The following is a 27,843-nucleotide window of genomic DNA, read 5'->3' as shown; positions in this document are numbered from 1 at the left end:
TGCATTAAGATGAGGCGCTGCAGTTTTAGGCTGATTGTTCTTCTGTTCTGACAGATCGTCGAAATCTAACCTCTAACTCCTCACTTATTTCTGAATGACAAGTTTCAGGATCCTACAAGGAGAAGTACAGCCTTCAGAAATATATTAAGCAGATTTATGCAAAAATTTATTCATAAGACTAATAAAACCTAAGTAGAGTAAGTAGCACTGGAGCTATATAAACTTCATATGCAGCTTAAAGGGGAACGATTGCAAAAATAAAATTTAATACAAGTTTTATTATACTGAATTAAGAAACATTCTAAATACAATCAATACAGTGCAGCAGTTTGGTGTCCGATAGTCATTGACAGTTAGATCCAATATATCTTATAGGGGGGCTCCCTTTCCTAACAGATGAATAAGAGCTCACTCAAATAACTGATTCCAGTACAAACAAAATCTAGCAAAATAACTGCCTTTTGCACAAATCTTGCATGTAGAGAGACATGTCTGGTGATTTTAATAGAGTGAGCGCTAATACATTTTCTAGGCAAAAGGAGCCCCCTATAAGATATATTGGATCGAACTGTCAATGAATATCTAACACCCAACTCCTGCATGAAGAGAGAATGAAGAGAAACATATGCTGAAAGAAGAATAGTGAAGATAAACTTAATTATTTCTGAAACGGTACAGAATTTGTAATTGATTATATTTAAACAATGTCTTATTTCAGTATGCTGAAGCTTATGTAACGCCAATCTGGGCTATCCACACCACAGATCACTTTCCAGCTAGTGAGCAGACATTGGACTCTCTCTTCAGGATCCGGCCCTTCGCTCTGTGGAAGCTTTCCTTCTAAGGTGTAGTGCAACTACACACTCAGGCTACGATGCATACAAACATATAAAAGATTTGGGCGCGAGGAGGTTCTTATGATGCAAACAAAGAACTGTTTATTAATCATAGACAATGTCCCCAGGTTTACTCACATCCAATGGATCAGAGGAAAAGTGTGCAGTCACATCAAATGCAGCTTTAAACATTGCTGATACTCTCTTAGGACATACTTGGCAGGCATCCCACTTCACCTCTGCAACATATTCCGGTAGTGGTCTCTGGATCAACCTCAGGGCAATCATCTCTCCTGATTCCCTCTCTGCTGGGATCCCTATACTATAGGCAATATGGCCTGGGAGAGATACCTCCAATCTATCACTCCTATTTTGGAGCTCAGAACTGCTCTTATTTAGCTCAACCCTGACTATATTACACTCCTAGAGCGTACTAGTACTGGAAGCTCATCTGCCACTTTCTATTCCTCATTCACGGGGTTGCCTGGTCCCCGACTTGGACACATGCCTTTCTGGGCCTTGCTGTACCCAGGCTCCCCTGGGCACACCCAGCTGGATCACCATCCAGAGGCCAAAAGAGGAAGAGGCCACTCCTTACACACACTATATTGCAGTGCGGCAGGAAGTTGTCATTACCCCTCTTGGCCAATCACACTAAGAAAAGGGAGGGACCTTAAAGCCATAGGGACAGATTAAACCCCTATGGGCCCCTACACTTATATAAAATGTTTGTTTTTGCGATAGTTCCCCTTTAATTCAGCTATCAAAACACATCTTTCTGCTCCCTGTACCCTGTGGCTGCAGGATCTTCACATGGCAGGCTTCATATTTGACAAGTGATGGACCATTCCAACCTGAAAATCTGCCTCTGAGGGTTTCTGACTTGTGAATTGGACCTATGTTAAAAATTCCTAAATGAATTGAGTATATGCATAAAAATATCTATTGGATATTTGCCACCATAGTGAGGCCAGTTCTCCTCAGTCATACTGTTGGTGTTCTATTGAAATTAGTTGCAATTTTCATTGTCTGTATTCTATTTCCTCTTCTTTCTTTTTTTAAATATGTTTTTATTATGTTTGCCACAAGAAATCATTAAGAGAGCAATGTATAATGATATTACATTTGTCAAGCTAAAGGTGGCCATACATGTTAAGATTACAATCTTTCCCGTGATCATGGGAAAAATAATCCAATTAAGAGCTGAATCATCATCTATGCAGGTATAAACAAAAGAATAATTTGTGAGTGAAAACCGCTCGCTCACAAGTGTCCTGGGCCAGTGCAGCTCACTGTAAGTCAGTAAAATCCTTGGGGGGTGCCCTAACATTTGGCATCCCCCTTGGATTGGAACTTTCATTCTCCTTGAAAGATAACTGCTTTGGCTGCTATATTGGCAACTGCACTTTGGGACCTACAGTATGTTAGGGAAAGAGCCCTACTATGGGGCAAATTTACTTACCTTCGAAGTTGGCTTTGCCGCACTTTGCCAGGTGTAGATTCGCCAGGGTTGTGCAAAATCACGAAGGTCCGAAGTTGCGCACAAAATTTACTGATCGTTTGCGAAGTTGCGCTAGCGATGTTACGATCAGCGGTTCGAAGTTACGCTAGCAAAGGCAAATTTGCATACAGTGTGCAGTTAAAGTACAATGGCCGTATATGCAGCAGCAAACACATTACACTACACAAGGCCAGGGAACCTTAATAAATGTGTTCTAATGCCCTACACATGTGCCCACAGTATAGTTTAGGTGCCATATTTTATCAAATGTAGGGGGGAAGGAGGGTACCCTAAAAAAAAATCAAACTTTCAGCCTATCACCCAAAAAGAAGTAAAAGACACTAGCGTTTTTTTGGGACTTAGAAAAAAATTTCAACTTTTTTTGGACCATCCCTATCTACTCTATTGTACTTCGCCTGGTCTGAGGTGGCGAAGTAAAGTCTGGCGCAACTTAGTGAATTAGCGTAGTTACGTCCCTTCACCAGACAGCAATTTTGCCTGGCGTAAGGGTGCTAAGTAGCGCTAGAATAGGTCCACTTCACTAGTGAATTTATGCCAGCACCCGTTAGTAAATCGGCGAATTTTCGTTAGCATTAGCCACTTCGCCCTTTAGTAAATTTGCCCCTATGTTCACGCAGATACACATATTTATGGCAGTCAGAGTATGGACCACAACAGTAGCTCTGTGCAGTGGTTTTAGAATTATAATCATTATCCATGGCTACTTGACTTTGGATTTAGTAAGCATAAAAGGCTTCAGCTGCGGAATAAAGAGTATCAGTACTAGAAAGGGTAAAGTGTGAATAAAAGCCTTTTACATTTTTTATTTAAAGAAAAAATACACAGATTGCATCTTTATTAAAGTTAATAAACACGCTAATGTTTAAGAGAGACAGCCTAAATTTGTCTCCATTTGCTTACGTATCAACACACATAAACCTGCACCATTTGGCTCCCTTAATTTATTTACTCCTGTGCAGAAACCACACTTATCCCCGGTTTTCAGATAAAGAATTGTGAAAAAAGACTCTCTTTTTCAGGGAGCATCTGGCCATTTGGCAGCACAGGCAATTGCGTTGGTAGCTTTTGGATGTGCTCACGGCTCTGTTGCTCTGTGCAGTTTGTAAGGACTGTCTGGTCCTGCTTGGATACTGTTTTCACTTAACACCTTCACCCCCCCCCCGACATCCACATTTGCAGTGATATTTGCACAGGATGTGAAAGCTTGGGCAACATGTCATATATGAAGATATCAAATTTAACATTAATAATTAAAATATTATACTATATTTCCTACCTGATAGGAGACTGCATTCTCATGTTTCCACTGGCAGGGAACGAGGGGTGAAGCCGTGACTATGAGTTTATTAAATGCAGGAGAGAACAGGGGTGGAAATTCCTACATATTTAACTCTTTAACTTCACGGCAATGTTTTTTAAATAATTTATATATATAGTATGTGTATTATGCAGAGTTCAATTCATTGTTACAGGAGAGACATTAGGGGACATTTATAAAGTTTGCGCAGCAAATATTTATTTGCAAATGGTTGTATTGTCCATGTTTTTTCCTGAATGCTAAAATATTGCACTGCTGTGCCCGTCTTTCCGTTTGTTGCGAATTCGCTTTGAGAATAAATTTTCGCAAATGAGATGGGTATTTGCGTGATTGCGCCCACTGTGGGAGGTTGTTGTGCACGAAAATAGCGTTGACAGTAACTTAAATTTGCAATTTGTGAAACTGATTTGCAAATATTTTCTCCGCCACCAAAGGTTGTGTCGTAATTCATGCGCACATAATATTCGCAATTTGCAATTTCTGCCATATTTAAAAAGATATTGTAGACATTCGCAGTGGGGAAAAAAAATTCGCAATTTTCTGTTTGCACAGAATTTCACTGCATGTTGTACTTGTACAAATAAAGAATCTTATCTTATTCAGCTTTATAAATGTAACCATGTGCAGGGCAAATACTGTGCAAACCAATCTGCCCTGCACTAAGTTTATAAATGAGCCCCATTGTTATAAACATCATAAAATGAAAAGGAAATGTAGGTTTCTATTTAGTACATTTTCTACATGTAGGTTTCTGATATTTTTTTACTTGTAGCCTGAATTATATCATTGGAATGAGGGTTCAAGGACACAGTGCTCTCAGAGCAGTGTTGTTTGTGTGGGTTTTTTCCCTTTGGCTTCTTTTTGAAGTGCTTTGTTTGCTTGTGTTTAGTATCCTTGTCTCTGTTGAATTCTTTGATATAAATCTTCAGAGAGTCTCTCCATTGCCATAAATAATACAATATTTGTATCTATGATATAGTACTTCAAAACCTTTCTGAAATTCGGTAGCTGTCTTATTAAAACGTACTGTGCCACATACATCTCTTGAAAAAGGGGTTGACTGTTAAAAATCTAGAATATCACCATACTACTAAGAATAAAATGTGTTAAAGGAGACATACTGTATAGTAAAAGTGAAGTTTCCCTTAGCCTTGTAGGTGATAATGATTAATACAGTATATGGTGCTGGGCTAAAATGGATCATTAACCTTAAAATTGGCCTTTTATTGGAGCTCCCTATAGATCGATACGGTTCTGTCTGTTTTTCAAATGAGGAGTGGTCATGTCCTAATATGTAGATAGCAAAGCAAAGTAGGAAGGGGATAGCCAATCACAGCCGTGCAGTCACACAAACAAAGACAGGCTTTAGTTCTCTATCGGGTCCACCTAGATGCTGATTGGTTCCTATCATACAGTACAATCTGCTGAGTGCCGCTGGCTCCCCTGCACATCCTAAGAATTCAGCCTGCAGGAAGTGGAAAAGATATGAAGGACTAGTTGGGTTTTGGGGGGAAATTTTAATAAACCAACCCATACCTGCTTTTTTAAGAACACTCCTTCTATATGTAGAGGAGTATAATGCACTGACACAAAATAAGGTATTTAAGGGCAAGGCTCAGGAAGGTCTTTATCAATGAGCTTTATCTGCTGATTAAGTGCGGCCGATCCCATTTAGCAAAGCTAGGACAGGCAGGGAGCACAGATTGCACTGGAAGATACTGAAATCTCTATGCATGCATCATGCTTCTTCAGTCCAGTGGTAATGTCAGGAGAAAAATAAGTAGAAAAAAATTTACTAAAATTAAAAAGCACATGGTTTGTCATCAGAGGTCACCTAATGAAGGGGTACGCCCCCGAAACGTTGTATCTGTTGGATTGACATTAAACACGGGAGTAATCCCTTGAGCATGTTATGTGTGCTGGAGTTACTTTTCATTCAGTAATCGTGGAGGGGCCGTCCTCCTATACCCCAGGCACCGTACGTAACTAATTGGAGAGGCCAGGTGTGCGTGTGCAATTTCTCGCCTAATTGTCATCAGAGGTGCAGTTTTGAATTTGAACTGAATCTGTATTGAAAGATTTTTAGTTGGCAAAGCAAGCAGTGGCAATCACAGCACCTTGGGCGACATAACGTTAAAGGAAATGAAACACTTTGGCACTCCATTGGAGGATGGCAAAACACTAGATATTGCCCTCAGGGCCAGAATTAGGGGTAGTCAAAAGTGGCATGTGGTACTGGCACAATGTTTTTAGATGGGGTCAGTGACCCCCATTTGAAAGCTGGAAAGAGTCAGAAGAAGAAGAAGGCAAATAATTCTATAAAAAAGAATGAATGAAGGCCAATTGAAAAGTTACATAGAAGTAACTATTCTAAAACATACTAAAGGTTAACTTAAAGGTGAACCATCCCATTAAAGGGGGAAATTCTCAAATTTTAACCCATAGCAAACAGTCAGCAAATAATTGTAAATTCTTAACTGCATTAAAATGATAATGTTTTTCATTGGCTACTCTGCCTTTGTTAACTTTACTCTAGTTTTGCAAATCCCCCATGTCTCAAGTGACAACTGTAAGTTGAAACGTAAAGCATTTTCCTGAATTCATAGTTATGCTATTGTAACATAAGGTATCCCAAACTCAGAACTAACTGAAAGGACCCGGTCCCGGCTCACTCTTCTGCCTATAGCAGCCACCTTTGGCTTCGGGAGGAGCCCTCCGCTACTCAGATGGACTTAATGTGAGAGGACCAAGGAGAGAGTTCTGAGAAGGCTAGTTAGGCTGTTAGCAGCTGGAATGGAGAAACAAAATAATTTCCTGGCAGTTAAAGAAATATCATTGCATATTGATCTTTTCCTGTTCTCTTTCACATAAAGCTGTCACACATGTTTAAAGTCATGTTTAAACATTAATAGTAGTTTTACAAATTGGGCAAGAATGGTACATTGGTATTCAGTAATTATATTATCTTTGCACTTGATTAGCCCTTGATATGAACTTTTTTATTAGAATATATTCATAAGGTACAAAACATATTCTGTAGTAATGTATGAAGCTCCTATAATAGAATGTCATTAAAGGAGAAGGAAAGGTTTAAACTAAGTAAGCCTTATCAGAAAGGTCCATCGAAATATACCAGTAAATCCCCAAAGTAATGTTGCTGTCAAATGAAACACTGCATTTCTTTCCTTCTATTGTGTACACATGGCCTTCTGTATCCGACTTCCTGCCTTCAGCTTAAACCTCATTGCCCTGGGCAAGAGCATGCTCAGTTTGCTCCTCTCCCCGCACCCCTCCCTTCTCTACTGTAATCTGAGCCCAGAGCAGGGAGAGACTCAGGGAGGAAGTGATGTCACACCACATTGATACTGCAGCTCCTATTCTAAACAAACAGAGAGTTTCTAGAGCTTTTTACTCAGGTATGGTAAAACATTCTACAGAATAAATATAGCATTCTAGCTTGCACTATTGCAGCTAATCTATTGGCAATAAAATGCCTCCGTAGCTTTCCTTCTCCTTTAATTCATTAATAGAATGTAATATTTCCTAATATTCAAATGTGCTCAACATATAGCTACGTACAGTATTGCACAGTGGTGGTAAATTCTTCTGGCCCCTATACAATTGAGGACGTGAGCCTATAATTAAAAAAAATAATTACATCTATATCAAAATGGTGGCAAATTGAATAATATCAAAGTGTAGAGAGTATACACCATTTCAGTGAATCTTTCCTTCTCTAGGTTGAAACTTTATTTTTCAACTTTATGTATTTGTTAATTGCTGCAACCATATTTATGATATTCCATTTCATAGTTACTAACATAGGCAGTGCTAACACAACTTTAGTAACCATTAACACTTACCTTATAGATACTTACACCCACTTCCTAAAAAGGAGATAAAAATGTACTGTGAAAAAATAGAAATGTTTTTATTATTGTATGATTATCTGTGAAGCCTGTTTTAGGATGTGTTATTGCAATTTGTGTTCCAGAGCAGTTCATTTCCCACTGGAGAGGCAAATCAGCTTGCTGTCCTTTCCACATTTCGGAATGTGTGTCCCATTGTGAGCAATTTTGGCCATAATGGAACATTCTTAATAAAGGTTATACTGAAAATTGTATTACTTGGTGACCTTTAAAACTTTGTTCTTTAAATTTTAAACATCTTTTCTAAAACTGCGGCTTCTGCATCACTATCGTGTCATTTATTGATGGCATACTCTGGAGTGCATGCACGGATGCTATTTAAAATGGTATTAAAGGAAGCAGACAAGGCTGTTTTTGTTGACAGAAAGCTGTGTGTTGTGTGCTTCAGTAGCAGAACTAAGCTATCAGCTATTGCTGGTGGTGTTGGCGAATGGATGTACGAGATAATCAGTGTCAGGAAGTACAAATACCCTGTTGTAGCTGAGAAAATATAATTATTTGAATTGTTTAGGAAAGTGAATGCGGATTTGATTTACCTATAAGCCATTGTGTTACAATGAATACTAACTGCATGCAAATATGGTGATGTGTACATGTAGTTATATTATAATAAACAGAAATAGCAGAATGTAGCTGGGTGAAGGGTTTGTTTATACAGAGGCTTCTCAGTGGAGAGCTTATTTGTTTTGATTATGATAGGATATTTCTTAACTAAAACAATCGGTAAAAATCTGTAACAGGGGTACACCTTTGAGTTGAGTTTTAGTTATGCTATAAAATAGCTAATTCTTTCAATTGGTCTTCATTTTTTCTTTTTTTATAGTTTCTGAATTATTTATTAATTATTATCTTCTGACTCTTTCCAAATGGGGGTCACTGACCACATCTAAAACAAATGCTCTATAAGGCTAAACATTTATTGTTATTGCTACTTTTTATAACTCATCTATTTCTCTATTCCTATTCTTATTCCAGGCTTTTTTTTTTTAACTCTTTGTAATATTTATTAGCAAATAAATAAAATCATAATAGTACATAAGAAAAAGGTAAATGAAAAGGGGTTACAGAAACAATATAAATAATATAAACAAGACAAAATAAAAAAAGACAAATCAAATCCGAGCAAAGTCTAATTACGGTTGCAGTATGGACATTAGTAATCCTACGGCTGTTCAGAGAGAAACTTATCCCAAAGTGACCATATGGATGTATGGAGATCAAGTTTGTCCTCCAGGAGAGCTGATAAATAATGCATAGACTGGATAAATTTAAGTCTGTTGATAACATGTGTGATAGGAAGGGAGGGAGCCAACCAATGTAGGGCTATAACCCAATGTGTAGCTGCTAGTATCTGGGATACAAGCTTGCGTAAATGTGAAGCTAATTTAGGGTACAGTAAAGATAAAAGTAGATATAGATGGTTCAATGGTCACCCCTATTATCTTAGAAGCCATAGTTTACACTTCTGCCGGCAACACTGATACAATGGGGCAATGCCACCAGGCATAAAGGTAGTCACCCCCAGTCTTGCATCCCCTAAAACATGTAGGAGGAAAGGCTGGATTAAAGGCATGTTTGTGATTGGGTGTAGAATACCAATGAAACAACACTTTGTATGCCGTTTCCTTAACTCCTACATTAGGGAAAAGTATTCTGATAGAATTCCATATTTTAGTCCCATTTACTAAGGGTCGAAGTGAATTTTCGAATTCAAAAACTTTGAATTTCTAAGTAATTTTTGGGTACTTCGACCATCGAACAGGCCAAAATTCGATTTGAATTGAAAATACTTCACAAATTCAACCATTCGAAAATCGAAATACTGTCTCTTTAAAAAACTTCGACACTTCACCATCTTAAACCTGCCGAATTGCTGTTTAGCCTAAGGGGGAACCTCCTATAACCTATATGAGCCGTTGGCTAAGTTTTAAAAAGTTGAAGGTTTTTTTTGTAAAATCATATGATTAAATTGTACGAATTGAACGATTTCATCGTACAGGGTCAGACTGGCCCGGCGGGGCCCCGGGAAAATACCTGGTGGGCCGCGGCTCTTTTGGGGCCCCGCCGGTTCAGAAGCTGGGAGGGGGAGGTGTCAATGGCGGCGGCACTAAGACTGAAACTGTTTGCGGCTGGGGGGCCGGGGGATGGTGTGGGTGGGCCTTGGGCACCCCAGTCGGACACTGTCATCTTACAGTTTCAATTTAGTGGAAAAATACTTTGACTATCGTACTACACTTATTCGATGGTCGAATTTCAAAGTTGTTTTACTTCGAAATTCAACCCTTGATAAATCTGCCCCCAAGTCTCAGACATAATAGGGGTTCACAAATCTGTTTCCCATGCAAACATATATTAATGTGAGACAGGAGAGGAAACCTGCACCAGTTGAGTGTAAAGTGATGAAATTACATTCCTGGTTCCAAGTTGATTCCTACAACAATATTCATACAATGAACCCTCCAATCTAGCTCTATGGGGTAATTTGGACCCTAGCAGATTGCTGAAATTGCAAGATGGAAAGCTGCTGATTAAAAAGCTAAATAAATAAAAAAAACATAAATAACAACAAAGGAAAACCAATTGGAAATGACTCAAAATATTACTCTGCATCATACTTAAAGTTAACTTAAAGGCAAACAACCCCTTTAATAAAACTAATAAAGGGGGTATGCAGGTCCTTATAATAAAAAAAGGTATTTATATTGTACCCATTTTTTTTCTGTCATGCAAATGCTACTGTTGTTTGATTGGGACCAACTTCAAACTTGACATGTTTCCAGCATCTTATGGGACAAACTATTATTGCATGGTTGTAATTAGTCCTGCATATGGTGTCTCTATGTCTATGTGTGCTAGCCTTGTGTGGCTCTCGAATGTCACCTCTTGTCATTAACATTCATTCTTTCTTTCTTTCTTTCTTTCTTTCTTTCTTTCTTTCTTTCTTTCTTTCTTTCTTTCTTTCTTTCTTTCTTTCTTTCTTTCTTTCTTTCTTTCTTTCTTTCTTTCTTTCTTTCTTTCTTTCTTTCTTTCTTTCTTTCTTTCTTTCTACCACAGATGGTACAACAGGGTAAATAACAAGACAAATGAATCAACCACATGATACTTACTGTATATTAGGAAAATAATGGTTATGACAGCAACAAATGCTATATATCTGAACTTTTGTCTAATTAATGGATTCAGGTGTGCTGTATTTTTATATATTGTGTCTGTGGACATGTACTATTTTTTTTTAAATAATGTTCCAAATGCCTTGAACGTTAAACTGTGTTTTCCTGCAAACAAATGTAAAAAAAATGTTCTTTTAAACATAACAGACTTGGCCCCAGGCTAAATCTGTGCTCAAATCACCAGAGACTGAGCCTATTAAAAACCATGGGTGGTTATAACATAAAAGTAACATGTGCTTTTGTTTATTTGTCCCTGGATATCTTGGAGATCCACCCATCTCTTGTTTTCCTAAATAATGACTTTGAAATAATTTCCTTGTTTCTTTCAGGAAAGATGTTATTCCGGTTTTTAAACGTTGTACAGACTAGCTAAAAATGTTTGCTCCTGTATGATAAAGTATTATTTAAGTATTATATTCAAGTATATGCAAATTTAAAGCCAATATTCCTCGGGAAATTGGAATTAATCCTGATCCCTTAGTTTGATATTTGATAAAAACTACTCTATGTAAAATATCCCTAAATAAAAAGAACTTAAAACATTTAATTAACTTCCCAGTTTCTAAACTGAATACAGAAGCACAAAGCAGAGCAAAGTTCCAACAAAGAGAAACACACACAAAAGTAAAAAGTTGAATTCACAACAAAACAAATTTACCTGCTAAAAGTGGAGCATGGCACATTCAGAATATACATTTGGTCCCTTTTTACAGTGTTAATATTGTTTACTATTGCACTCTTTACAGAGATGCAGGGCACTCAGTTTTTTTATGATAACATAGCTCTTTACCTAAATGCTTTTCAACCCACCTCAAAGTTTGGGGTCTTCACCATGAACCCCAAACTTTGATGGAGTCAAAACACGTTGGGTAAAATAGTTGATGATGAATCATGCATTTTACCAATAATAAACTCAGAAAGGATGCTTTAGTTATTTACACAAAAAGGGGAAATGATAAAACTATACCAGAATGTTGTTTTCAGTGGAAATGCCTTAAATATGTGATGGTTCCATTCTTTGCTGCACTTTTGCTGGTTTAGACCATACTGCAGACCATTGGGACGTGTAAAGTCTGGATGGGGGATGGTTTTGACAGGGCATCTTGTGTTTCTGCCTGATCACAGATTACTTGTCAACTTTAAAAAATTACATCTGACAATTCATTATTTGACCCAAATAAAAAAATAGGATATGCCTAGTTATGGGATATTTGCTGGATAGTATGGATAGTGTGTATTTTTTGCATAGGGAAAGAAATTTTAATTCTAGGCAACTGTTCAGTATACATAATGAAAAAAATGTTAGTGGTTAAAAAAAAAAAAATGCATCAGACGTTAGCTCTCCTCCAGGTCTGATGATAATCAGCTGGCTTTTGCTACATTGCTTTGGCAGCCAATTCAGAGCATATCATCATCCCCATATATGATACTTTCAGTAGCAGTTGTTTTTAGAAGAAACCACAGCAAATATGCAATTTATATCAATTGGAAAGTTACTTCAAAATATATTTTCTCTCATAATGAAAAAAAAAACAACTTTTGATCCCCTTGACGTTTTGAAAAAAAAAAAGTAAATGGATTTGAAAATAGACCCAATATAGTGCAAACAGTGTACTTAGCAGATGTGCCTTGTTTTTTCAATCCCTGCTAACTATTGTATTTTTATTTTTTAGTTCCAACCCTAAGGAATATTGATGGGGAAAACCTACCAGAAGTAAAGTCTGTGGTAGACAATGAAGAACTTGCAAACTCTTATGAACGAAAGCTCATTGAGGTAAGAATATAGACATTTCCAATTATCAGTCATAATGATAAAGTGAATAGAAATTGAAATTCCATTCCCAGTATGTAGTAAAAAGCATAATGTATGCCAAGGTGCATTTACCCGTAACAACCAATGAGATGTTTGCTTTTAAATAGGTGACCAGTAAACGCTACCTGCTGATTGGTTACCATTGGGGATTACACTACCTTTCCCCCTTTTGGTCACATTACCCAAATCCTTTGCAGCTCTGGCAACTCTAGCCTTTAGTTAGAGAAATTTATGAAGAATGTAATAGCATTGATACCTGTGCATCTATTAGATACATTTTATTTAAATGGATGTATTGCAACTGTTCATATAATTCTTGCATGCTAATCAGCATTTATATAGACATGATTTTTTTTACACCAGACCAATACAGAAAGCAATATCAGTATATAACAAGCTTTGTATATCTTTTTACACAGCATTATAATCTTATGTGCCTGAATATATAATGTGGGTAAATATATACATTAAGGATTAATTACATTTCCTTGAAAACATTATGAACCTTGTAGTTCCAGCTTTTAGAGGCACAAACCACAGAACAGCACTTTTGCAGTTGGATTAGAGAACCACATCTGGAGGTTTTAATACCGCAGCAGGTAGCAGCAATCCTAGCACTTGGCAGGGCATTGCACTGAGGAGACATCTGCCATAGATGGAAGTATGCTTATAGGATGTTGTGCTGCCAAGAATCTAGTCTGCATGTCTTCATTTGTTGGATATCTAGTGGCAAGCTTATAAGTACAACTATTTTGGAGATTACTTTAATGTATCTTAATTTATTTAGAATGGACCTATATAAATATAATGTAAAGCCAACATATTTGTATTGTTCTGGAAGACCGTATCATTCATACAGTAGGAGTATTAACAAAAGAATATTATATATATCATGCTTGGGTTGATAACCATTTGCGTGCTTAAAATTCATGCTTACACAATGATTGACAAAGCCTCTTGTGATCTGACATCTATAATATAGACAGAGGAAAAAGTGCCAATCTTAAGAGAAGGACACGAGCTCTAAATTTCCAATAATCTTGTCAAATGTCATATCAAGGGGACCATAAAGACACCTTGAAATATATGTTATTTATAAATGTGTATAAATGTGGCTGTTTCTCCCTTTTCTTTATCCTACAGTCAAACCCATACTTGATATTTTTCCAGGAGAGTGAAGTAACAAAGTGTAAAATAAGGCCCTTATTTATCAAAATCCGGATTTTTCGGAGTATTTAAATAAAAAAAAGTTTTCCCCCGAATCCCTCTCTCTCTCACGCTCTTTCTCGAAAATCCCGAATTTTTTTGATTTTTGCAAGAAGTCTAGTTTGTTTGAGCTTTTTTTTAAAATTTTAAAGATTTATTAAGCACCAAAAACTCCACTGAGTTCATGTAGAAGTCAATGGAATTTGTCCTAGGCAAAATCGAAGCGTTTCTTTTTTAAATGAGTTTTTCCAATGTTTTCAAATTTTTGGAGAGTTTGTAGATTCATTTAAAATAAGTAGAATGTGAATTTAATGGATTCAATTTTTTTCCAAGGTTCTAAGCTTGTTATTAATTGTGGGCTCCTGATAATAAGGGGGGGGGGGCATGAACCTCTGAAAACATCTGAACTGATAGTATAATACTAAAGTCTTCATAATTAACCCAGTTTAGTTCTGCCTGCATATCCGCTATAATAGGAACAATAGTAAGAAGGGTTTATTATGTGGTTGAAATAAGGATAAATGATAAGGGAATATGACTTAATACCATCTTCTTCTCTAACATATAGAGAAATACTGTTAGCTGTAATTAATGATCTCAATTTACTTGTTTGATACCATTAGTGTATTATACATATGATACCCACCAAAAAACAGAAATTAACCATTGCTACAACTGTGCATCAGTGTATATAAATAGAGAGAAGACTTTGCTGGTTTCCAATGCCAGGTTTTGTACAGGTATAGGATCCCTTATCCGGAAACCCGATATCCAGAAAGCTCCGAATTACGGAATGGCTGTCTACCATAGACTCCTTTTTATCCAAATAATCCAAATTTTTAAAAATGATTTCCTTTTTCTCTGTAATAATAAAACAGAACCTTGTACTTGATCCAAACTAAGATATAATTAATCCTTATTGGAAGCAAAACCAGCCTATTGGGTTTATTTAATGTTTAAATGAATTTCTAGTAGATTTAAGGCATGAAGACCCAAATTACAGGAAAGATCCGTTATCCGGAAATTCCGTTGTCCCGAGCATTCTGGATAACAGGTCCCAAGCCTGTACATGAAATCTCATTCTCGCTTTTTCCAAACCTCTGGGCCATTCTGCCAGACTACTCTTTATATTTTCTTCAGCTCCTTTGCTTTTTTTGTATGTACACAACATTTATAGTTCCCAAGGACACACATGAACATGCATAATGTTTTGTAAGTAAAATATACCCTTATTGTTTATATGTAAATATTGTACATTTTTTTATATACACAGTACATATTTCTTGCGAAGAATGTTTTTAAAAAAAAACAACCACCAAAATGTTTCTGTAAACAAAAGTAAGTGCAGTGTTTATTATCTGCGGGTTTGCAAGACAGACTTGTTAAAATATGCAGCCCTAAATAATTCAAGAAGCATAGCAAGAAAAAAAAACACCTAAATTTTAAATACTTTCTCGGAATAACTTCTGGTCGAGTTACTGCTAAAGCACAAACTCTTTGAATTCGGATCATAAATTGCCATGGGTTAAAAGGAAAGCTAATTTTTGCAGTACAGTACTAGAGAACATTTGATATTCTTGTGCTAATAATGACATAATGACAGCTGAAGCATTATGGCCAACAGGGATTCAACCACTAATTTTGATTTGATATACATGACAGTTTCTTGGTTTATAGTTTGAAAGCAGAGGGTGAATGACTGTAAAATAACAATTCCTTTTTATTTATATTTATTTTTGTAGCTTGGTAGAAGCAATGTCAGTTTAGAGGGGGCAAAGGTTGGGGCCATATTAGGCAATGTCCAGATTTATACTGACATCATTGGCATTGTCTCTTCTGATCCAGGCATATCTGCAAGCATAGTCTTTGTTCTCATAAATGCTGCATTCTCAATTGTGTATTTTATCCATAAATCCATTTTGACGGCTTAAGGAATGCATGCTTGCACATTAAACTTCCATTGCCTGTAATCTTCTTAATATTAGGTTGCTTTTGCTTGTTGTATAAACAGATTGTGTTTTTTTCCCATAGATTCCTTTCGTTTTTACCGTGAATAACTGCAGGCATTTAGGCAGTAGCTCCCAGTGGTAGAGTTTAATTTCAAAATCATTTGTAAAATTGAAACTAAGATTAAATGTAGTCCTTGCCTATTAGGTATATATAGTGAAAGCCTTTGAGCAAATGGCTTTCTATTAAGATGTGGGGAAGCAGTTAGACAGGCAAAAAGCATTGGAAGTAATGAAATATCACCACTAAGACTCCCATAGCTAGATCCTGCATTACGTGGTCAATTTTTTAAATAAAATTAGTTTGATAGATATCAAGTTTTTATTTGGTATTGCAGTTGGATTAGAGAACCACATTTACGGTTTTGTTTAACCACTCCAGTAGTTTTAGCTGTGTTCTGCAGACAGTGTGACACTACTGGGGTGATGTAATGTTACTGCTGGGGGAATGTTTTATTAGTGCAAAAAACATTTGCAAAGACCATTGTGAATTTTACCGATCATGTTTGTGTCCTTTTTAACAACTTCCTTGCAACATTTGCAACCAAATAGCATTTGCCAACCTTTGCAGTGTATGTAATAAAAGTTTCACAATTGCAAAGTGTATTTTGCTACAAAATATTTAACGAAACTTCTGAGTAGGTGTTAATGATATGCTCTGCTTTAACGATGTTATATTCGCCAGCCAATGATTTTACATTGTGAGCAGTGTATAAGCGAAAGAAAAAAAGAACCCCAATTGCCTCCCACTCGTACCGCAGTTCCTCAGATATTACACTACTTATAAAGTATTTTGTGATTGCGTGAGGGCAATCACTGAACGTTAAAAAATACTAATGTGCTTGGTTTGCACAAATTACAATTATATTAAAGTGCCAGTGCTATAAGAATTAATTCAGTTAAATGTACTTAGACTTAAAGGTTGATAGATACTCAATACAATTAATACTTTACACAAATAAATAATTAACCTTTTAATCCAGTGTATTATCCAATACCTTATATTTTCACCCACAATCAATCCAACCAGGAATTAATGAGAATAAAAATACTAAAGTGCTTTAAGTGCTAATAGGTTTATTGTAAGGTCGCAATTACTAAAATTTCATAATTGCTTACAAATTAATTAGTTGTAAAGTGCTAAAAAGTGCCAAGTAATTAATGATCAATAATAAATAGTGTAGTTGATATAAAGAGGACCGCAGTTAATGGGATAAATAATTTAAAAACACACAAATTGCTCAGGTTAAAAGGTTTCAAGTAGGAAATAGAAAATTGGAGAGGGTGGAGCTGTCCCAAAAGCTGCTACCTAAATTGTTTTCTATCCCTGGGACACCACAAAGATAAGGAGGCAGAATACCCGGGACTTGTGGTCTTGTGTAATTAACTAAATCCTGTTCTGTAAGAGAGCTAAATAAGCCTAAAAAAACCACGAATCCACGGGCTCTTGTGAGCTTTAGCAACAGAGAAAGGAGATACCCGAGCACTAATTAGAAATAGATTTCTTTTCCCACCCCTTCTATTCCGTTTCCCAAAGACTGAAATTATTCTAAAAGTTATAAGTTAAAAGGATTCCAAACGCCGACGCGCGTTTCGCAGTGATAGCTTTATCAAGGCGTAAACATTCTCAAAAACACCATTTTAAACATAGTAGTAAGACAAAACAGAGGCGCCAAAAGGATAAAATTAGCTAAAAACACTTAAAAACCCAATGGGTAATTCAGAGGAGGTAGTAGTGGACTTACCTCCTCCAAGCAGACACCAACGAAAGTGGTAATTTTCAGTAATAGTTTATTCACAAAACAGTATTGCAACGCGTTTCGCAGGCATTTCCTGCTTCATCAGGCAATGTGGAACGGGAGCAAAAACAACAGTGTCTTTGTATAAACACGCCATTTGTTTTGAAATGCACATCTCTGTAAAAGAGGCTATAGGAACTGTGCATATTAAGGGCAGATTTATGAAAATGTAAGATGGGATTCTTAGAATCGTATTTATGAAATTGTGAACTGTAACTTTCACCCATTGATTTATATGCTTCTTAAAAACCCATAGGAATGAATAGAAAGTCAAGTCTCACATTTTGATAAATTTGCCCCCAATATTCACAGTCTCTAAAGAGGCTCTGAGAAGGATAGGTAACTCCTGAGCTATTACGCCTCTGCTGATTTAAAAGTGAACAGCCACTATAACTTTTGGAAAAAGCATTTGCAGAAATGTAAAAATCTTTAGAACATATATTTTCAGAAGCAAGATGATACTTTCACTTTCGAAATAAGGATTACTGCATATGTTAACTAAGTCTTATAGCAAGGGCATGTTACATTAAAAACATTTCATTAAACAAAAGACCGAATTACTCACGATTCTCTTGTCCAAGGGGGTTATTTATTAAAACTTGATTTTTTTTCTGGTAGGGCTTTTAAGGCAAATTTTTCTTTCCAGATTTATTATACCCCCATGCTGCAAAAAGTCTCAATTCGAAACTTCACCATCTCAAACCTGTCAAGGTCATAAATTAATGGGAGATTTCCCTATCCCAATTTAAAGATTCCGTGGTCTGTGCTGGGTTTAGCCCGATAATCCGAAAAATTTGTGGTTTGGCCAAAAACCTAAAAAATGGAGTGATTCCGGAGAAAATTTTGGGTTTGGCTTTGGCTTTTGCTAGATTTTAATGATTTTTTTCCCAATCCAATTTGTTTGAGTTTTTTTAATGGCAAATAAGGCAAAATTGGGATGGGAGTTTGGTCAAGCTTTTTTTGACTAAAATAATAGATGCAATCTGATTTTAGTAAATAACCCCCCAAATATTATTGTATTTCAAACCTCAACATTGTCCAACTAAGTTATAGTCTGTGGTACTAAAGTGATTTGTCATTGGCAATGATAGTCATCTTTGAGCCACAACAGCTTTTAAATGAACAATTGTATTATCACAATGCTGCATGGCACATTGCAGCATAGCATGTCCCAATATTTATTTGAATAGTCACGTTTAGTATCCCAAAACTCAGAACAAACACAAATCTACCAGTTACGGCTCACGCTTCTGACTATAACAGCCGCCTTTCACGTCGGAAGCAGCCCTTCACAATTTGAACGTTGCCTGGTCTTAAAGTGAGAGAACCAAGGTGAGGGGTCTGGGCAGACAAGGCAACTGGTGTGACAAGAAGAACGGGGAAAGAGTCAGTGTAGTCGTGGAACAAGCCTGGGTCAATAACAAATCAGTCAGTGCATAACATAACCAGATTCCAGACGGGTAGTCCGTAATCAGGCAAAGGTCGGTTCAGGCAGTAAAACAGCAATGATCAAGAACAGACAAGGGTCAAGAACAGTAAATTAGACAAGAGCACGCCCAGGAACTATCTCAGAATACACTTACTTTGGAAAAATGGATGTGGCACCTTTAAATATTTGAATTTTGCGTGAAGCGCAGTGTGCCAAAGTCAAAACCAAAAAGGACGCACATAGGGCCAACTAGGCTTCCCCACATAGAGAGCATTGGTCATCCCACCACCTCACTGGACCATCAGGTATTGTTACACAGAGGGTGTATTAATAATCCTTTTAGATAAAGAGACTTGGTGTAACATGATGAACATCTGAGCAAATATGTAGATAAGTTTATTCTAACTGTATATTTTGAAAAAGTGATTTTACATCTGTGTCTGAGCCTGTTGTCAGTGTAAAATGATGTGTATAACAGGCAGAGTGGTTGATACACTGATGATAAGCCCTCAAGCCAGTTTTCCAAAGAGGACATTTTATGGGAATAAATCTTCCTATGAAAAACAGCTCAGTGACCTGTAAGTTATGTTGATCTTGACATCTGTCTGTATTTGTTTGTGACCCCTACTAAGCTTTGAGCAAACAAATGAAATGTGTCAGTAGTTCAGCTTACCCAATGGTGGCAGATGTGGGGGTGTTATGACATTGTAGCAATATAAGTGTGGGCAGAAGCAGCAATGGATTCCGGCACTACTCGTATAGTAGGTATATCATGTCTGGGTGCAATAGCTAGAAAATACGGTACAATGTAGACAGAGGATCGCACTCACAGGACTTAATGCAAAAATTCTGGTGTTCAAAAAGCTAACATCTCGGCTAGCACTTTTAGCCTTTATCAAAAGAAATCACTTTTATCACTTTTGATAAAGGCTAAGAGTGCTAGCCAAAATGTTGTAGCATCCAAAAAGACCAGCAAAAAAGACCTTTCTCAAGTGATGGTTCACTGTGGGGAGAGTGATCAACTGTAGCTACTTTGTATCTGTTTGATATACAGTATGCAGTAGCAACTAAAAAAATGTTCAGTAAAGGGGTGTTATGGCATACTCTTAGATGACCTCTTTTTTTTTTTTAGGTTTTTTTTCTCAAAAAAATAGAATGTTTTAAGATTTATTTTACCCACACCCCGAAAATAGCTTGAATCCGAAAATACAGGTTTTTCCATTCAAGTTTTTTCTTAAATTAGAATCCATTCAAGTTGTGAGTTTTTTCAAGTTCATTTGAGGTCTAAAAAACTTAAAATTTGACCCTTTGATAAATAACCTCTGTGCACGTCTGTGCATTCTGGAGGCCTTTTTTCACCTTTGTAGTTTACCATATTGATTGTTGAGTTGGACCCTATATAGGGGCAATTTTACTAAAGGGCGAAGTGACTAACATTGGTGAAAATTCGCCAGCATGACGTCTTTTCGGTACTTTGCCGATTTACAAATGGGCACAGACGTAACTTCGCTAGAGAAAGAGACTGACGCTGGCACTCATTCATCGCCAGACCAGGCGAAGTGCAGTAGAGTAGATAGGACTTCATAACAATTTAGTTGAAAAATCTTCTAAGTCCCACAAAATGCTGGCATCTTTTTTCTTTTTTTCAGGGTGATAGGCTGCAAAAGACCGTAATTTTTTTTTGGGGTAACTGGCTTCCCCCCTACATTTCCTAACATATGGAACATAAACTATACACTGGGCTCATGTGTAGGGCAATATAAAAACTCTATTTTCTTTTATTAAGGTTCCCTGGGCTTGTGTAATGTAATGTATTTGCTGCAACATATACGTCCATTCAACTTTAACTTCCCGCTGTATGCAAATTAGCCAACACTAGCGCAACTTCGCTTTGCTTGCCAAATTAATGCTAGCACAACTTCGCCAGCGTCAGGTCTCCTGGAGGCAACTACGCATGTTAGTGAATTAGCACTGTCTGAGCGAATTTTCGCCTTACAAAGTGTTGCGCTGCCTGCAAAGCCGTTGCTGGCGAATTTTCGCTGCCAGTGGCTGAACTACCGGGGGAGCAGGGGGTGCGAGTGGGCCAGGGCCCGCACCCCTTCAGGGCCCCCCTGCAGTCTGTGCGCCACTGACAAATGCGGCTGTACAGAGGGGGCGGGGCCCGGCTGCGCGTCATGCACCAGGGTCCGCCCCCCTCTAGGATCGATACTGTTCGCCGCTTAGTAAATTTGCCCCATAATATCTTGGTTTAAACCTTCTTTCTTATTAGTATTTATACAAATAAATGTAATTTTACTTCTGTTTGTCCAATATAGGTTCACTTTCTATCTGTAATAAATAAAAGGCAAATGGAGGTTTCTGTGGAATTCATTTAGTTTATATTCTATAAAGAGTTTGTTTTTACTGGGTTAAAAATCCTTAGAATGAGCATCTGTAATCTTTCCACAACTCTGTAACAGAGAACATTTGATTAGGAATTTTTAATAAACGAGAGCTATAAAATGACATCTTGGGCTAGCTGTTCTGGTGGTAATTTAAGAAGCAATTTGGCCCCCTTAATTTGCAGGAAATTGCCTAATTATGATTAAATGCTGCCAGTTCTTTTTATTTGCGGAGCTCCTATTTTTAGTTCATTAAGTGTTTTAGATTAACACTCGTTCATACCTAGTTGAAACTAATGACAGTGAATCTTAAGGACAAGCATTGCGATAGCGGCTGCATTCTACAGCAATAATATAGATGTACAACACATCATTTTGAAGCCATTTAAAACAAAGTGTAAAATTATCACTGAAACGCTTTTTTCCTCCACCACCAGGAACTCTGTTGAGCTTTTGAAATTTCTTCATTTTTTCCAATGTTGGTTAACTCTTTGGCCACTAGAGAGGACAATTGTATGGTTTTTGTGCATGAATACATGTTGCCAATGGTTTAAGAGTTTCATCACCAGTCCATATACAATTTAAAATAGGAAACAGAATTCTCAGGGGGCTATTTATTAAAGTCTGAAAAATTCAAGTTTTTTTAAATATAAAATCCGAATTTTTAGTGGAAAAAAAACCTCGTGTTTTTCAAGATTTACCATACCCCGAGGATGGAAAAAGTCTGAATCGGAAAATCCGGCATCTCAGACCTGCTGAGGTTGTATATAAGTCAATGGGAGAGGACCCTATCCTATTTGAAAGTTTCTGTGGTCTGCACTGAAATTAACCTGAAAATCCAAGTTTGTTCAGAAATAGAACATTCCTACCTTTATTGTTTATGCAAGACAATACCTCATAACACAGAAATGTATAGAGCAGTAAATTGAGTTATAATACAATGGTTCCCCAGATTGCCAATACTTTATTTACATAATATGAATGTATCACCATCAGGGCTGTCATCAGGGGAGGACAGTGGGAAGCGGTATACCGGCCTGGAGGCTAAGGGGGCCCTGGCTGTGCTGCACTTATCTGATTGGCCGGGCTCCCCCTGCTTTCAGAGAACTGCCAACTTCGGGAGGGCAGGAGCACAAGTAGAGGCATCTTCGGTCCATTCCCTTCCCTTATTGGTTTACAGAGTTTAAGTCCCGGTTGAGCTGCTCAGAGATTGGATAGCTGAGGTTTGAACTTCTCCACCAGCTCATCCAATTGCAATGCAGTTTTTCTGTGAACAATAAGGCAAGAAAATGCTGCCACTGCAGCACCTGTACTCCCCCCATCCCTTCCAAAGTTAGCAGCTCACTGACAGCAGATGGGCCCTGCTAATCAATTAAGTGCAACGTGGCAGGGCCCTCTAAAGTTAACCCTTTGTGGTCCCTGTAATTGTATGGGGAAGCCCTGGCCACCAATTTATTTTTATGGGGGGCCCTGACAACCAATATTTTTTTTTTATTGTTTTTTAATGTGTGTGGGGCCCTGACGAACAATGGTTTTTTTATTAACACGTGGGGGGCCAATTTTTTTTTTTTACTGTGGGGTGGTGGACCTGTGGGTGCGGCTTGCAGTTGGGTAAGCACTGCCCAGGGGGCCCAGGAAATGTTGTCATATGGGGCACTGTGATTTGTAATGGCGGCACTGATCACCATATATACAGAAATACCATCTACAGTGGGAAGTTAGGTTACATTTGGTGATGATCTATGAATATGCTCTGTTACAATTAATTGTAAAACAAGTCCATGGCAAGTGCCCAAATTGATACAGCTGAGCTTGTAAATCCTTCTTGGCTCCACAATATACAGTTAAAACAGTTCTGTAACTTGTAGCAAGATGGAAACAGCTATTAAGGAGAAAAGTCAGAAAGTAATTCAATATTGTGTCTCTTTCAACTACCGTATATACTCGAGTATAAGCCGACCCGAGTATAAGCCGAGGTACCTAATTTTACCTACGAAAACTGGGAAAATGTATTGACTCGAGTATAAGCCGAGGGTGAGTGGGTTAAAGAAAACTGGTACATTTCACAAGTCTAAGCCAAGGCAGTTTGTTAGCAATGGAGAATGGGTTGAAGTCTCTTGTACACACACATAACACATATTTATGGTGCCTCAGTCTAGCTATGTATATCCATCAGTGAAGAGATAGTGTGTGCCATACAGGGGCAGCAGTAATTAGGCATGGTACATGGCTCCTAACACAAAATGGAGGCTTTAAATGAGAAGGAGCGGCTGGAGACACTTGGGGTTGCCAAACGTTAGGCATCCCCAAGTGATTGTAGCGACTTACTAAGCATCCCCAAGTGATTGTAGCGACATACAGGGGCAGCAGTCATTACCGTAGGCATGGTACACAGCTCCTAACACAAAATGGAGGCTTTAAATGAGAAGGAAAGGCTGGAGACACTTGGGGGTGCCAAACGTTAGGCACCCCCAAGTGATTGTAGCGACTTACCAAAACCCCAGGACCTATAGGAGTGAGCACCACGGAGAAAGCTACGGTACTTCTGTCTTCGCGCAGCTGCGCATTTCCCTGTACTGGCGCATGCGCATTTGAACAAAAAAGCCGACTTTACAGTTAAAGTTCGGCTTTTCGTTCTAATGCGCATGCGCAGCTGCGTGAAGACGGAAGTACCGGTAACTTTCTCCGTGCTGCTCACTCCTATAGTAAATCGCTACAATCACTTGGGGGTGCCTAACGTTTGGCACCCCCAAGTGTCTCCAGCCTTTCTGTCTCATTTAAAGCCTCCATATTGTGTTAGGAGCTGTGTACCATGCCTACGGTAATTACTGCTGCCCCTGTGTGTCACGTCACAGCTCCATTCACACAAACTCCTGAAGCGCAGCCTTTCGGTTTTGCGTACTGACTCGAGTATAAGCCGAGGTACAGTTTTTCAGCACATTTTTGGTGCTGAAAAACTCGGCTTATACTCGAGTATATACGGTATATCTATAGGCCAGCAAATAGTAGAACTATTTCTCTAAGAGTAAGAGGGTGCTAACTGGTGAAGCTCCCTGTCCATCCTTGGAGACCGTGGCATCAGACTATAGCTATGGTATAGCTGTTCCCTGTTAATTAATTGAACTATATTTCCTGTCCCTGTTAGAGTTTGTGGGTTGGTTTGTCTTCTGGCAATGTATGCAGCAGTATCATATTCCCCACTATTTATTTTTTCACACAGTCTGAATGTGGTGGTAGAAGGTCAAAGAATGATCTCCACTCTGATCTAGCACCGGTCACACTCGTTTAGTAAGAATATTAACTATCTTGGCTGTGATTAACATTTGTACTAGGAAGTTCATCTTGGAATCTTTCTTATCTTTAAGACTAGGGTAGTTTATTCACTCATCTCTGGGTCACCTAGCGAAATAAGCTCACAGTCCAGCTGCTGGGGAAGGCAGGTGTGACTGATATAATGAAAAAGTATGTAGGGCATGTTTGTTGATACCAAATATTATGTCGATTTCATTTGGTAGTTATAATGCCATACTGTCAGGACTGCCGGAAGCACAAGACGGCGCAGCTAACCTTCCTGGCGGTCGCAATGAAAATCTAAGATGGCGGCACCCATGCTGAACACATGGGTGCTGCGTCACTGCATGATGACATCATCACTAGTGCCGGGATTTTGTAATAAAAGGGCGCCCTGGACGCTGAAACCCTAACCAATTATAGGTCTTCAATCCTGAGAGTACGTGGGTGTATTATTGTCTGTCTGATTCCTGGTTTTGATCCCTGCTTCGATCCTGACTCTGATCCGTATCTGCCTGCCTGTCTGAACTCTTACCCGGGCTTTTACTAACGATTGTGCCTGATTCCTATTTGTACTGCTTACTCTGACTTTAACCCTTTTTGGGCTTCCTCCTCGGTCCAGACTACTCCCTCTGGGATCCAATAGGCCCCCTGACACATACATACTGTACATATCATCTCTGGCCCTGGCCTAACGGACAGATAAGACTTTTTACATACCAACGAATTAAAACTCTTCTTATAGGGGTTTCTTGCTCTTTGCTCTCTCTTGCTTTACTGGCCTTCAGAATCAGAGCATAACCTATGTCTTGGGCTTATGGGCTCATTACCAAGTGGCCTACTGTCTCAGTTTAGAGGGTAAGGACAAAATAGAGAACATAACACATAAAAGGGCATAAAATAATAATATATTTCTCATACATGCATACTTGGAGAAAAGTTGGTAGAAAGCTAAACTTTGCATAGGTAGAGAAGCATTCTGCAATATACAGGATCCCAAACCCAGAACTAACACCAAGGTCCCAGTCATGGCTCACTCTTCAGTGAGCACCTTTTGCTTTGGGAGGAGCCCTCTGCTTCATGGATGCCACACGGTCTTAACGTGAGTTGACCAAGGAATGCGTGCTGGGCAGGCAAGGGAATTGAATGTGTACAGAAGGGACAAGGGAGCAGGTAGCATAGTAACAAGCCGTATCAATACCAAACTGACGGTACAATATCAGGAAGCAGAAGGTTGAGGACACAGGCCAGGGTCAAAAAACGTCAGTAGCGCAGTACAGAATCGTGATCCGAGAGAATGATCAGAAACAAGCAAGGGTCAGGACAGACAGCAATTTTGGGAAGGTCAGGGACAGGCAAGGTCAGGAACAGATTAAACAGACTTGAAATCACACCCAGGAACTATTAGAAATAGACCTACATTGGGCAGTGAGTGGTTGTCAAGGCCTCTTTAAATATTTAAATTTTGCACCAGTGCGATGACTTCAAGCAGCGTGCCAAAGTAAAAGACGCCAGTGTCAACCCCGCACATCAAAACCCAGATGTGGCAGAGCACATGCCTGCATGCCGAAGAGGAGGCGTTGGGCCTCCCCGCAGTTAGCACAGTGGGTGTGCCCGCCACCCCACTAGACCATCAGGTACTCCTTATTTTAAAGTAGAAGCATCATCTTGCTTTTGGAAATATGTTTTTATAAAGATCTCTGCTGCAATTTCTGTGAAGAGCTTTTCCAAAAGCCTGACTTTAACTTGGTTCTCTAAAGCAAAGCAAATCCTTTGCAGCAGATTTAGTATTATAAAAATTGATACCACTCTGTTAAAATATAGAATTGCCGTGAAACAGGTGCTAAGTGCATCTGTTATACAAACATTTATAGAAACATTGGAACACTCGATGGAACAGTTATAAATCCCTATTCATAAATTGCCCTTTTATTTTTTTACAGAATTGTTTTTTGCAGTATTGCAAAATATGTTAGTCACTGGTTTGGCTACTTGGAAATTAGGGAGGCCTAGCATGAAGCTAATGGTTATAGAACATTGTGTGTTTTGCTGTTCCATTTGACAGGCCCCGATGGTGCATGGGAACATCAAGGTCACCATTCATAATGCCTGCTTGGCATAGTGTTTCCTATTCAAACAAAAATGAAGCGGCTGCAAATGGTGAAGGGAATATTGTTGTTAAAATTTCTGCCTTAATAATCAGAAAAACTGACTTGCCACAAGTAATAGGATCACAAGCTCCAATGGAGTGTGATATGTGTTTACTTTTAAGACTTAGGAGCAAATCTTTACTGCTGATAAACAAATATTACTAATAATTTTCCAAGTTAGCTGATTTGTATTAAAGGGATTCTATCATGGGAAAACATGTTTTGAAATCCATGTTTCAAAAGAGCAAAAACAATTTTTATGTATAATTTTGAAATCTCACATTGGGCTAGACATGTTGTTAGTTTCCCAGGTGCCCTGAGTCATGTGACGTGTGCTCTGATAAACTTCAGTCACTCTTTAATGCTGCACTGCAAGTTGGAGTGATATCACCCCCTCCCTTTTCCCTCTGTGACCCATCAGAAGAACAATGGGAAGGTAACCAGACAACAGCTCCCTGACACATGCATTGCTAAAAATGCTTCCATGCCCTACCTAGTGGTAGATATGAGAACAGCACTCAATAGTAAAAATCCAAGTCCTGCTAACCCAAGTCTCTTCTCTGATTCTTTGAAAGCAGATCCATTGTGAAATGCTTGCACTTTCTGAAAGCACAGGATCAGGCAAAATGACATGAGATGGCTGGCTACACACCAGTATTACAGATAAAAAAATAAATCTATTGGTTCAAGAATAACTTTTTAAATAATAAATTGAATTACTTGCAATGTTCGCAGTATAATTTAGTAATAAAAATGACACCAGATATCATTCGGGGATGTCCCGGGGAGGACACCATACATGGGCTAATAAGCTGCTGAGTCAGTCTGTCGGCAGCTTTTGAATGCCCACCTAAAGTGACTTATTGATCAAATCAGTTAATGCTTTGATCAGTGTGTCAGTTTGCTAAAGACTATTCTGACAGCCAGGAAACATTAAATCCCTCCATATTCCAAGGTTCATATTAGTACCTCTGCTCCTCACTCGTTTTCCTT

The 27,843-nt window shown here is 38.3% G+C and overlaps 1 protein-coding gene across 5 annotated transcripts in view; it reads left to right on the top strand.

Moving 5' to 3' along the window:
- Window positions 1–27,843, top strand: part of snx29.L (sorting nexin 29 L homeolog) — a 290,583-nt gene that overhangs the window by 94,970 nt on the left and 167,770 nt on the right. For all 5 annotated transcript variants that reach the window (XM_018236316.2, XM_041575891.1, XM_018236317.2 and 2 more), the window contains exon 15: window positions 12,449–12,549. In XM_018236316.2, coding sequence (XP_018091805.1) covers window positions 12,449–12,549 — 101 coding nt within the window. The remainder of the gene's footprint in view (window positions 1–12,448; window positions 12,550–27,843) is intronic.

The sequence above is a fragment of the Xenopus laevis genome, chromosome 9_10L, assembly GCF_017654675.1.
Source record: "Xenopus laevis strain J_2021 chromosome 9_10L, Xenopus_laevis_v10.1, whole genome shotgun sequence".
NCBI classification, from domain to species: domain Eukaryota; kingdom Metazoa; phylum Chordata; class Amphibia; order Anura; family Pipidae; genus Xenopus; species Xenopus laevis.
The sequence above is the reverse complement of the archived record's forward strand: the minus strand, read 5'-3'. Positions and strand labels throughout refer to the sequence as shown.